Below are 13,123 nucleotides of genomic sequence, written 5' to 3' on the forward strand. Positions count from 1 at the left end.
GGAGGGATGTCAGTGCCAAAACTACCACCACCAATATCTCTTGCACCCGGACACATACTGGCAAAGCAGACAATGTGCTGAATTTAGAGTATTGGCTTTCTAGCAGTATATAATAGCGCCCATCTCCGAGGACATGAAAGGTCCTCTTTAATGTGCATGTAGGATTACCCAGTCTATTATTTGGTTAGATACATTGGCCTGTGCTAATTTTCTGATTTTTTTCCCTCTAAAAGCTGAAACGTGTGCGGGAGACAGAAACGCAGCTGAAGCCTCTGGTTGAAAAGAATAAAAGGATGTCCAAAAAGCACGAGGACACTTTACAGACGATACAGAGGATGGAAGAAAAAATCAAAGCCTTATCGAGGGAGAATGCAGAAATGGTACAAAAAAAAAAAAAAAAAAAAAAGCAAGCCCTGTCCGATCTTACCTGAGGAGGAATATAGGACACATAGCGAAAGGATTTGCAACAAAGAGCTGTATATTCATACTATAGTAAAATTCTGATAGCCCAGCATTCTTGTGGTTTCATAGATCCTGATTATTAATATATGCACATTTTCATGCACACTTGTGTACATGTACATTGTATTGGATCATCCATTGTCCAGGGGTTATCATCTGGCAAAGTGAATGGCTTATTACTAGGCCAGGCTACCATTTTATGTTCATGAGGCTCAGAGCACTGGACCTCCGACCGATCCATAGAGTAAAAGTAGAGACAAACTAATCCTGCGTCTCACGTCTCCTTCTGTTATTAGTAGAGGTGAGGGAATTAGTTACTAAATCAGCCCTGTCTGTTAAAGGGGTTGTCCAAGACTATAATATGGATTGCTGTGGTCTTTTCAAAGCACAGCGCCATACATGTTCTAGTGACTGTGCTTGGTATTACAGCTTGGCCCCATTCATATGAATGCCCTTGAGCTGTATTATGGTCAAGTGACTATTAGATGTTAAATCACTACCTGAGAAGCAGAGCTCAGTATCACATTCCTAGAGAACCGCTTTAATTTTTAGGATAGGAGGAGGTACACAAGTCAGATCATTACTGATCATAAAGTGATGACCTCTCCTATCAATAAAGCTCTCATTCTTCTACAGCTATTACTGACATTATTTGAATGCTGAAAATTTTCCCTTTCTTATAATACCAGAACCATTTTTCTAGGTGGTATAAAACAAGAGATACAGCCAACTGAAGTGACCATCCCCCCTTTGATAAATACTTCAGCTCAGCATATTTACAATCTAAATGTGTATGGACTTTCCCTAGTAACAGCTCAGTTAGAGAGTTGCTAAAGGAAATGTTACAGCCTGTTTTATAATAAGGAATTTAGATGATGTATACCCCACAAATGGCCACCAAACAGCCCCCGACACACTAGCAAAAAAAAAAAAAAAAAAGCAGGAGCTACGCTTTAAATATAATTGCCTAATATTTGCCACAGTATCAGTGGGCAATTGGAGCCATCTCCCTGTGATAAATAGGATGACTGATCAGAGCAACAGACTTAAAAGAAGATGCTTTGAACTCAATTTTTACTAGGAGATGTCACAAACCAATACGTGTCCGTGTAACAACCAAGGGGTTTACAGAATTTTTTATTAGACAGTTTCACTTACGGTATTTTCTAATAAAAAGTCAAAATGAGTTTCCTCTTTTTGTATTTTTAGTGAATAGTTGATATATTGATCTAATTGAGATCATGCTGAGAGTTATTGGTGAGATAGAGGAGGAGAGAGCTGCTACATTTAGTAAGAATGGATCTAGGAGTACTTTTTTTTCATTTTGTGGTAATGATGACAGTTTTTGCTTTACATCCTCTTTAAAAAAAAATAATAATAATAATATTTCCAATATTAGCTAAAATACCTTCAGTAAGTGTCCTGGATAGATAAATAGGTAGATTGACTTGTTCTATAATCATTTTAATGGGTTTCAATTGCCTCTACAGAAGGAGAAGTTGTCCACGGTGAGCTCCTTAAAGCACCATTCATCGCTGGATGATCTGAGTAATGCTCAGGAACAAGAGATTGAATTCTTACGACTTCAAGTCATGGAGCAGCAGCAGATCATCGATGACATCACAGTGGTAATACTTATCATATGTCGCTCTGGGGACCCTACACACTCTTTTGGACTATACCCTATACTATCACAGGTGCTCATTCATTGTCATTATACACTTGTGCTGGATCACCTGGCGCTTGTAGCTGTTCTAGGCAGCCTATGGTACCAGAACCTATACAGAGGACAGAGCTGGAAGTAGAAGGCAGTGTCTACTGTATCACACGTACTGCAACTCTGCTCCTATTTAAGTGAATGTGGCAGAGCTGCGGATCCCTTAGCAATCCTACATTTACCCCCTAACCTGTGGATAAGGGATACATATTGTTAACATAAAAGATAGGCTAGGTGGAGCATCCTAAGTAATCCACTTTTACAATAATATACCATATAGGAGAGTACCCTGACTTCCAGATGTTCATGCAATAACAGGCATAATAAGTACGTAGAATTGGCAAACAGACGTTGGAGAATGAAGCTTCTCTTTTGGACCTGTTCATACTGTTACTGAGTATTGTATAGAAAGCACATGAATGCCAAGAATATCCATTAGTACTCATTGGAAGAGCTGCGTCATGGTATTGTCAGGGTGTTCCAGCCTGTATACAGTATATGATAGAGTAGTATAATACACACAGTGAGTAGACAGGCAGTGTCCTGCGGATTGATCAATAATTCAGAAGAATGTAATCTGTTCATTCTGTAAGGATTAATGATATAACCTAGGATGAGAGAATCTGGAATCTACGTGCAAATACATATCAGCAATCCCCTTGTAAGACCCCACTGCAGGCTGTAAATACATGTCCCCCAATATAATGTCCCTATACCATAAAGGTAGACAAACAGAAGCCATATCAATGTGATCCGGATGATGAAGAAATACAGATGCAGGTGTAAGGCCCATGAGAGGCTACACGCTGTGCACGCTGCGGCAGCATGTATGTCATAGGCGTTGTGCAAATGTATCCTGGCAGCCATGTTTTCCTTATTGTTCCATTTTTCCCACTTACAATCCAATTATTTTACAATGCTGTGTCTGTGTCCGCAGGAAAAAGAACGGATGCTGCGTTTCAAAAAGCCGAAAAGAAAGAGCTTGAAGCACCCAAAGGTATTTTGTACGAATTGTTATAAAAGTGTTACATGCACAGCAAAAGTATATACGCAGCATAAAAGTATACACACAGCAAAGTCTTCCAACAACCGAAGGCGTTAACGTTGCTTGTCCTAATACATATTCTGCCGTTGGCGATGGAGATGAGTAAATCTCTCTGACCTCAAGGTCGGCTATGTATCCAGATCCGCTGCTATATAGCACAGATACAGCCCAATTTGCACAATTTATGCCATGTTTAGTGTGCTGGCCATCATCAATAGAAGGAATGGAAAACTTGATTATAAGGCATGAAGAATAACACTTTGGTCTGAATGGCTAAGATGAGTAGGACTTAAAGGGGTTGTCCACAATGTTTTAGTATTGTGCCTGGGGAAAGTGTAAAATAAAAAATAAAAAATACCTGTCCACGATTCTCTGGTGTCACAGGTCTTTGTCCAGTCCTTGCGGCACCCCGGGACTTTTCCAGCCAAAGTCCTTGCCACACATGACTTCTGATTCCAATCAGCGGCCTAGATTGATCTCAGCAGCCTAAGTAAAGGAACCTGGGACGTCGCCTGTGACTTCGCGAGTGACCTTTCAGTTCCTTTTCTTAGGCCCCTAATTTTGTGACCAGCCCCTTTTAAAGGGGATCTCCGGCAATTATCATAAACTTGGGAATCACCGGGCCAGAAGTGGAGAGGCTCTGTTAGCAATGCGGCCAGTCAACAAACAGGTGGTCTCTGGAGAGGGCCTGGTGACATCACAAAGATATGTCCCTAGTTCCTTACCAGTGACCACTGAAGTTACCGATTGGTCTCAGCGGTCATGTAAACCTCTCCACATCTGGCCTGGTGAGTTCCAGCAAGAGAGGGAGAAAAGAGACTGGGGTTGTACAATGGAGCATCGGAGATACAGAGCAAGTCTCATAAATTATTGGAACAGAACAGAGCATTGGAACTTGGTCATGTGCATTAGATCTTAGAGAAACCATAAAGACTTTATCATTTGTCAAGGCTTTGATGAAAGGTCCTGGTTTGGGTTTTATATCGGGCACTGAAATAGATTATCTATGGAAACATTGCAATTTTCACTTTTCAGCTGCCCATTCATTTCTAGAAAGTAAATTAATGTAACACTCAAATATTAAAAATGCTAGTGAGACTACTTGAGAAATCCCTTGAGGGGTGCAGTTTCCAAAATGAGGTGACATGTCTGCAGATTCCACTTTACTCGCAATTCATGGGCTCTGCAAAAGTGGCATGACGTCCAAAAATCAAATTGTTCCCCTAAAACCAAATAGTGCTCCTTCCCTGCTGTGCCCAAACAGCAGTTTATACCCACATATGACATTACGTCTGTTATCCTGGGATCACCAGTGTCATACGTGTGGGCATAAACTGCAGTTTGGACACACAGCAGGTTGTAGATAGGAAGGAGTGCTATGTGATTTTGAAGCGCAGATTTAGATTGTTGGTTTTTGCACGCCAGGTCACGTTTGAAGAGACCCTAAAATTGCCCCTACAAAATGGGGTCACTTCTTTGGGAATTCCACTTATATGGCACCTCCAGGGCTCTGCAAAACGACAAAGTGACACATGAGATTTGAAAAATGGGGCCTTGTCCTTATAGAGGTTGTCCCAGGTAAACTGTTTTTAGCAAGGAGGGCAGCGAAGGTAAAAAGAAAAAAAAAACATACTCACCTGTCACGATACTGTGGTGACTCCCACCGCGGTCTAATCCTTCTGCTCCCTCGGTGGAAGTCCTTGCCTCACATGACTTCTGAGGTCAGTCAGTGGCCTAAGGAAAGGACAGAGAATGTCACAGGTGACATATACAAGTGATGTCCCGGTTCCTCTCCTTAGGTTACTTGGCCTCAGTGGACACTTGAGGTGAGGACTTCTGCTGGACTGGACTGCGGTGGGAGACATCGGAGCATCAGGACAGGTGAGTGTGTGGTGGTGTTTTGGGTTGGTTTTTTTTTTACCTTCCTCCAGCTTCCTTGCCAAAAGTGGTTTATCCTGGACAACCCCTTTAAGCTAGTTTTAGGCTGCATCCTTAAGGGATGCAATTTTGGTGGAACTGGCCAACCATTTAATGTATGTAGGAGCCTTTTGACTCTTCTCTCATGGCAGATTTTGTGGAAGTTAGAGATTGGGCTGTTGGCTTTTGTTGCTGGGGAGATTAGCCCCTGCCGGTGCTGCCTATCAGCGCTGACTGTGTATGTGGTGGTGGTGGGGCGGTTGTAGTCTGTATATAATAAGTATCACCAACCAATGATATAGACTCTAGTACTAAGGTTTTGTCTTCTGCTGGACCTCTTTAATCTGTCATTGTATCTAGGCCTGGGGCTGTATGAGATTGCCGCCCTCACCAAGCTAACGTTTTCAGGGCCTTTTTTATGGGCTGAATAATAATTCATAGGAATGTTCACTTCCATCTCTCCCCAATTTTATGTTGGGTTTGCATCTTGTGCGTACCACCTGCACCTGCAATGCCGCCGAACACACGGATCAGATGAGTGTAGCTAAAGGCTATTTTATTGTTAATTGAGGATACAAGAGGAGGAACAGGCTCCATTACTATGCCAGGCGTAGGCATGGACCAACACTAAGATGCTGCCCCCTTGCTTCTGGGAAGACTAGTTTTAGCATTGCATGTGTGTACAGGTACATGTAACTACCATGCAGGCCACTTCTAAGTGTTATCTTAGTAGTCATAGGCCCCGGGCCACATAATAAGCCTCTCCTGATTGTGTCAGGGTCTTGGCCCACCTATCACACTGGTGAGTCTGTTCATAGTTTGCATTCTGCTATATCACAAGAAATATTTCACTTTGTCATGTGTCTATACAATTCCTGTGTTGACCTGAAGGTGGTGCTATAACATAACCTATTACATCAGTCACCTCTCCATCCTGCACACATTGGTAAAAATAAGTTGCATACAATGCAGTGACAGCTCCTTAAGAACACCATGCAAAATCGGAGGAAATGGTATTTTAGAAGGGCGTTTTCATCTCCTGCGTTGAGAAGGAGAAATCATTTATGATGGATTCCGCCCTGATCCTGTCATCCATTGTATTCAGTGGGAGGCAGACATCGCAGCAGGACATGGAGAAAATAAGCATCTTGCTCAGTCCTGCTGTGGATTCTGTGGCTGATTCGTCCATTGCTCAGGATCCTCCTCCGCTGGTTAGGTCCATTCATCTGAACCTAGTCGGGGACAGAAAGCCAAAGCTATGCTATGACATTCCACCAGGGCGGGGCAGAAAATACAGAATTCCTCTTCATTTTCTGTAGTATGACCAAACCCTAATGTGGCCACAAGGGGGCACCCTGTTTTACTAGTTCACAAAAATCGCAGTATTGGGCCAGTTCCTTCTCATTATTAAGACCTGGTGTAATAACAGGTTCTCATTGTTATTTTTGGTATGGGGCCGCCTCTCTTTTATGTACACCGGTTACCCTTTAGCGATCTCTGATCTAACATTTGAGGGATGTATATTGTTTCTAGTATCTGGCTAAAAAATGAACATCTGGGTGCAGCATTTTAAGAACGCTCCCATGTAAAAGCGCTATCTAAATGTACTTTTCGGGTGTGTGCCAGGAGCGGCGTACAATACATCCCCTAAACAATACGTTAGAGTTTTGTATAGTGGCTACACCTCGATCCTACTAGTGCTCCATATGACTTGGTTTCTAAAATATTTAAAGTGAACCTCCGATTGTAAAAATACATTTCATAAATGAATAGTACAGGTGAATATGTAATACATTTTAGTAAAGAAATCTGTTTCCTTCTCCTCTTATTAGGCATCACTCCTCCTCCTCCTCATTTCCATAGAGTCTGCCTTCGTCACACATGTCTATGGAGGGGGAGGCTGGTAATTGATTTATTACCTCAGTCTGTACAGTGGTAGAGTCTTCTTGTGAAACATAGAAGTGTTAAGAGCTCTAGTGTAGCAGGGTTCAGCAGCCTCATTGATTTTTGTGTTTTTCCAGCAGCCTCCTCCTCCCGTCTCCATAGACTTCTATGTATGAAGTAACTCCGCCTGATAAGTGACTAAGGAACGATACTTCTTTAATAAGATATATCGTAAAGTTTCTTATATTCACCCATGTTATTCATTGTTGGATGTTCACTTTAAGAATTTTTTATTGTAATATTTTACCATATGTTCTTTAGTATTAGAGATGTTGGTAATAGGAGTGGATTTCGGCGTCCTTTGTTACAATGACTTTCTGATAAATGGTGTGACATTATCATTCTGCTCATCTGAATAACATTAGCCCGAAGGGTTTTACCTGTCTTGTACCTCTTGAGATTTACGGCTGAACAGAATGAGACATTGTATGTTATACAGCGAGGATTAGGAGATTAAGACCCCTTATACTGCTATAGTGTCCCCCGAGACGAGGGATGATGTGTAATTAGGGAGATCTCAGGCGGGTGTCCTAAGCTGTAACTGCAGATTTATCAATCACATTTGCAAGGGAACGGGTTAATTTTTGGATATACACAGCAATTGTATGGTAGATATTAATGGGTTAATATGAATTGGTTATGTGCACCGGACAATAGAGACGTAAAGCTGACCGCTACTATGCTCTCACTAATGTCCGCTGTCTGTTGTTCCACTCTGTCATAGGACCAGTCTAGAGATGAGCGAACACTGTTCAGATCAGCCGTTCCGAACAGCGCGCTCCCATAGAAATGAATGGAAGCACCTGGCACGGCGGCCGGCCGCCAGCAAAGTGTACGTGCCAGGTGCTTCCATTCATTTCTATGGGAGCGCGCTGTTCGGAACGGCTGATCCGAACAGTGTTCGCTCATTTCTAGACCAGTCAACAAAAATAACGAGCACCCGACAGACACCATTGATTATAATGGAGTCTGTTGGGTGTCCATTGCTTTTTTTTGTCCCCTGCTTTCATTGCATCAGAGTCTCCGTAAGAAAGTCCATTGCGAATGTGAACATGGCCTGACCTGTCACCTCTTGTGCCTGTTTTAGAAAATACTTGTATTCCCTATGAGCATCTTTTCTTAGAATTGTGGCGATCCTCTGTTGTTCTTCCTGGAAATAAGACAAGAGGCTCAGAGGCGGCCTACCCCATTGAACACACACCTTGTCCTTGGTGAGCCTGATGGCAGATGGACTGGTGTATGGTGTTGTGAGTTTGGTTACTGGGGACATAGGGTTGTACAAAGGTGGAACAGATACCTGTACTATAATATGTTCTGTATGAGGACGGCATATGGTAGTGTCAGACATACTGATCCTGTCTTGTGTGTGTCTTGTAGTTTTGGTGAATTATATGCTTTATTAGCTATAGCATTTGGAATCCTTCTATTGATAAGCTGCCCATAGGCTTACCCTGCCACCACAGATTGACAGCATTCTCCCCATTACTGTGCATAGGGAGAAAGCTGATAATCAGCGGTGGGATTTCTACAAAACTATAGGACATTTCAGCAATCCTTCTTTATACATGCTGACTGGCTACTTTATTAGAGACCACTACCCTTTTTACCATTAGAGCTTCCCAGCATGGAGGTTAGACATGTGATCCCGGAGTGCTGCATAACATGATGTTATGTTTGTTTTTTCTGGATCAGTTTGTGTAAATCCACAATAGAATGGCTATATGACCAATCTTAACCACTTAGAATAAGGCCTGGACATGGTGCAGGCCTAGTGGGAATCAAGGAAAAAACATCTGGTGAAAGAGGATCCTGTGGACATAAACCGGGTCAGAGGAGGATTTCAAGAATTGTTCTTGGTGAAAAGCCAGAACAGTCAAACAAATTGCAGGGAAAAAAAACCCGCTCCGACTAAGAAGTCAAATCACACAGATGGGCTACAGCCACCGACGTAACCATAGGAGTTGCAGTAGTTTCCAGGTCCAGAAGCCATGGGACTCACAGGTCGCCCTCAACTTCTTTGATCTCCTTCGTGATTTACATTGATGGCCAGCAGTCTGTCCATCGCAAATGTATTACCCACAGGAGTGATGCACAGCCTTCCACTGTCAGAATGGAGGAAAATAACTCTTTAAAGGGATTCTACCATTAAAAAACTTTTTTTTTCTAGGTAACACGTCGGAATAGCCTTTAGAAAGGCTATTCGTCTCCTACCTTTGGAAGTGCTCTCCGCCGCGCCGTTCGTTCTAAAAACCGGTTTGTACCGGTATGCTAATTAGTTCTCTCGCAGCCATGAGGGCGTCCCCCAGCGCAGGAGATGCGATGGGGGCGTCCCCATGGCTGCTCAAAAACAGACTCCAGCGCCGCCTCTGTCTTCTTCTGCATCCTCCCCTTCCTTCTTTGGCTGGACGTCGGACAACTGCGCGGTACGCTCTGTTCGGCGTTCGCAGAAGAAGACAGAGGCGGCGCTGGAGTCGGTTTTCGAGCAGCAATGGGGACGCCCCCATCGCATCTCCTGCGCTGGGGGACGCCCCCATGGCTGCAAGAGAACTAATTAGCATACCGGTACAAACCGGTGTTTAGAACGAACGGCGCCGCGGAGATCACTTCCAAAGGTAGGAGACGAATAGCCTTTCTAAAGGCTATTCCGACGTGTTACCTAGAAAAAAAAGTTTTTTTTATGGTAGAATCCCTTTAATGGCAAAAAATCAGACACGGAATCCGCCTGAAGAAACATGCCGCTCGCGGAAAAAAGGAAGCTAGCGGTCTGCATAGACCACCATTGTGAGGGGCGGATTGTGATGTGGATTCAGCGCCAAAATCCGCCCCCTCTTGCCCCGTGTGAACAAGCCCTTAAGCCCCTGGCTATGACAGCAGACGTCCAGCGTGAGGTCAAAAATAAGCAAAACTCCAGTGAATTTTTTTTTTTTTTTTTTAAATCGTATCACTGAGCAGTGGAAAAACCTTTCTGGGTCTGATGAATGCAGAACTGGGCACAAATAACAGGCATCATTGAACCCTTCCTGTCAGGTGACGTAATGGTGTGGGGAATATTTTTGGGGGTCCTCTGATACCTGCAGATGCTACCCATTACCGGATTCCTTATTTTTGTACAGATGTTGATCTCGCTCACAACCCGTTGACAATAAGTTTGTGTAAATGGGACAAAACCAATGTCAGCAGGTCCATAAACAGACCTTCTAATACGTCACTACAATTTTATATAACCTAATCCTTGAAGCTACAGGCTGCTTTGCCAATCGATCCTCACTTTCTCCTCCCTTCGTTGCTAGGATTTTACAACATCGCCTTTATTTCCTGTCGGTACGGCCGTGACCGCGCATTACCCGACAAATTGCACAACAGACTTTGCAGACCCTTTAAATTGTCCATTAGCGCACGGTGAAGGTTATTGAGCTGTGGATGGGTTTTTCGTGTATTTTTAGTTGCCGGCTCCAGGTTACTGTTGCTAGCCATACTGAGCTGACATGGAATAGTCTGGGGACCCGGTGCACATGTGGCAGGTGACTTGCGCCCAGTCCTGATGAAGGAGGAGCAGCAGCTCTGTCATATTATCATAAGCAGCCATTAATAAGTGCCCCCCCCCCCCCCCCCCCCCCCCTCCACGACCGGGCATTCATCATATCAATTGTGAATTTCTATGAGGCTGGGATACTTGCTGTGCCGACCAGTGCTGCTGCGGTGCCCGAGCAGAGCATTTAGAGGAATAGCTGAAGGGTTACTGAAGTGGATGCTCTTCACTCGCACACAATGGAAGATTTCCTACTCATCTTGTACTTCTCCTTCTTCATATGCCTCTGCGCTTTAGTCTGTCTCTATTTTTCGGGATGCCAGGAACTGACTTATAAACACGAAGGTAAAAAGCGAATTTGTACATTGTCTGCAGAGTCCAAATCTGCTTAGGAATCTCTGTATATACTGTATATATGTATATCCTCTTTGTCGATCTATTAGTCCTTCTTTCTCGTATATGCATCTTTGTATTCTCTCATATGTTGCATGTAGATGTAGCAGAGCTGAGTTTGTCATTTATCCCCCTTCTACAGCAGGACCTGTCACCAGATCTGAAAAACCAATGACGTAGATCTGATCGATGCTGTCACCCTGAGCATTATGTTGTTATATTTATCCAAATCTGTTAAGCTATTCCAAAGATATAAGCCCTTTTAGTATTGATGCAGTTTAGGGGCTATTAGCCAAGTGGGCACATCACATGAAACCCCCAACCCCAGAGAAACCACAGCGTTACCGCCCACTTGGCTAATAGACCCTATTTTCTATCGACAGTAGGGCTTATATCTTAGGAATGGCTGAATGGATTTGGTAAACCAAATGCTCAGGGTGACATCGCCTGTCACATGATGTATGTCCTCTTTGTTTACTTGCAGCCCTATGTAAATCCTCATCATGATCTCACAGTGAGGTGTACACAGTGACAAACTCAGCTCTACTACATCTGGACTGTATATGTCATGTATAAATTTGGGGACTTTTTGACATTCATTTAAGTAATGGATTAATTGCTGTGATTCTGGTGACACAGGAACTGAGTGTTTTGGTGTGATGACTTTATTTTGTGTCTGCATTATGTTTGGGTCCGACAATGACTCTATATAGACCCTATTAAGGGCTCGTTCACATGGGGCAAGAGGGGGCGGATTTGGCGCTGAATCCTCCTCAAAATCCGCCCCTCACAATAGAGGTCTATGTAGACCATTAGCTTCCTTTTTTCTGTGAGCGGTTTGTTCCCACTAGCGGAAAAAAGAAGCGAGCTGCCCTTTCTTCAGGCGGATTCTGCGGCTGATTCAGCCACGGCGTCTGCCTCACGACAGCCCCCTCCCCATTCATTTGGGCCTACTCCGGAGTGGGAAGACGCATTTTGGTCCTATTCTGACGCGGCCTCCCGTGTCAAAATCAGGACCAAAATACGCCATCCCGTGCCCCATGTGAACGGGGCCTAAGGGGCAGTTCACATGCAGGGAATTTTCCAAGCTGAAAATACATCTTCAGGAATTTGTAGCTGAATTTTCTGCTTGCCCAAATTCCTCATCAAAATCCGCACCTGCTGGGTGACATTTTCTGCTCTCCATTCACGTTAATGGGAGTTATCCGGTGGAATCTGTCTGAAGACGAGCCCGACGCTCATTTTTCCCATTAAAATGAAAGGAGACTAGTTTCAGGCAGATTTTGAGACCGAATCTGCACATTGTACTTGCCTGGATCTTATGTTTGCAAGGACCTTTCCGGAAAGGTAATCGCCGTGAGGATGGCGCCACTTTCACCATTTTCAATGCAAAGAGTTAAAACCTATAGCATAAGCTGACCTGCAACAGATGGAGAACAGGTCAGTGTACGCTGCAGTTTTATATGCACGGCGTATGGTTCACATGTGCTTATCTTTACATGTCCTGATCTTCCTGGTTCATGAGTATAATATCAGAACAACAGTAAAGAATGAAATAAAAGGAGCCGGGGCAATGTATGTAAGCTGTCTGTAGAGCTAAGACTCTCCCAGCCATGTAGAATACGATATTACAGGAACACGTGAATGATGAGATCTGCTGTGGCAGGGCTGGGTTGTTGGTGCAGTCTCCTAGTCAGATATCATCATGTATGGCTGCAGTGTAATCCACAGGACTCCTGACATAGACAACCATGTATACATCTACCTGGGGCTCATCATATCTCTACCACTATGTATCCTGCCGGATCACATCTGACGTCTGAATTTCCTCTCTGTAGTCCTCAAGCAATCCTGATACCTCATATATGTAACACAGGGCCTGACAGATTCATCACAGGGATTCCCTTTGTCATGCACTACCCCTTGTATTAACCTTTTTACTGCCACACACTTGAAGTTATACCCAAATATCAATATATTTTCTGGCCTTTGGCGTCTTCATGCAATTTTGCATCACAATGTAATATATTGTTAAATTCAAAGAAATGAGTCTTTATGGCAACAGGTGTGATGTAAGCAGACCCTGAGATGTACACTGACTAGTGATGAGCGAACC

The 13,123-nt window shown here is 43.6% G+C and overlaps 2 protein-coding genes across 2 annotated transcripts in view; both read left to right on the forward strand.

Annotated features, from left to right (window-relative positions):
- The window catches only part of JAKMIP1 (janus kinase and microtubule interacting protein 1), a 94,888-nt gene that overhangs the window by 45,650 nt on the left and 36,115 nt on the right, over positions 1 to 13,123 (forward strand). Inside the window, exons 7-9 of the mRNA XM_075260975.1 lie at positions 234 to 380; positions 1,953 to 2,090; positions 3,117 to 3,176. Coding sequence (XP_075117076.1) covers positions 234 to 380; positions 1,953 to 2,090; positions 3,117 to 3,176 — 345 coding nt within the window. The remainder of the gene's footprint in view (positions 1 to 233; positions 381 to 1,952; positions 2,091 to 3,116; positions 3,177 to 13,123) is intronic.
- LOC142190107 (uncharacterized) lies at positions 10,750 to 11,182 on the forward strand. The gene is made up of 2 exons (XM_075262305.1): positions 10,750 to 10,959; positions 11,109 to 11,182. The coding sequence occupies exons 1-2, from the start codon at positions 10,854 to 10,856 to the stop codon at positions 11,180 to 11,182; spliced, it is 180 nt and encodes a 59-aa protein (XP_075118406.1). The 5' UTR covers positions 10,750 to 10,853.

Source organism: Leptodactylus fuscus, chromosome 1 (genome assembly GCF_031893055.1).
Source record: "Leptodactylus fuscus isolate aLepFus1 chromosome 1, aLepFus1.hap2, whole genome shotgun sequence".
NCBI classification, from domain to species: domain Eukaryota; kingdom Metazoa; phylum Chordata; class Amphibia; order Anura; family Leptodactylidae; genus Leptodactylus; species Leptodactylus fuscus.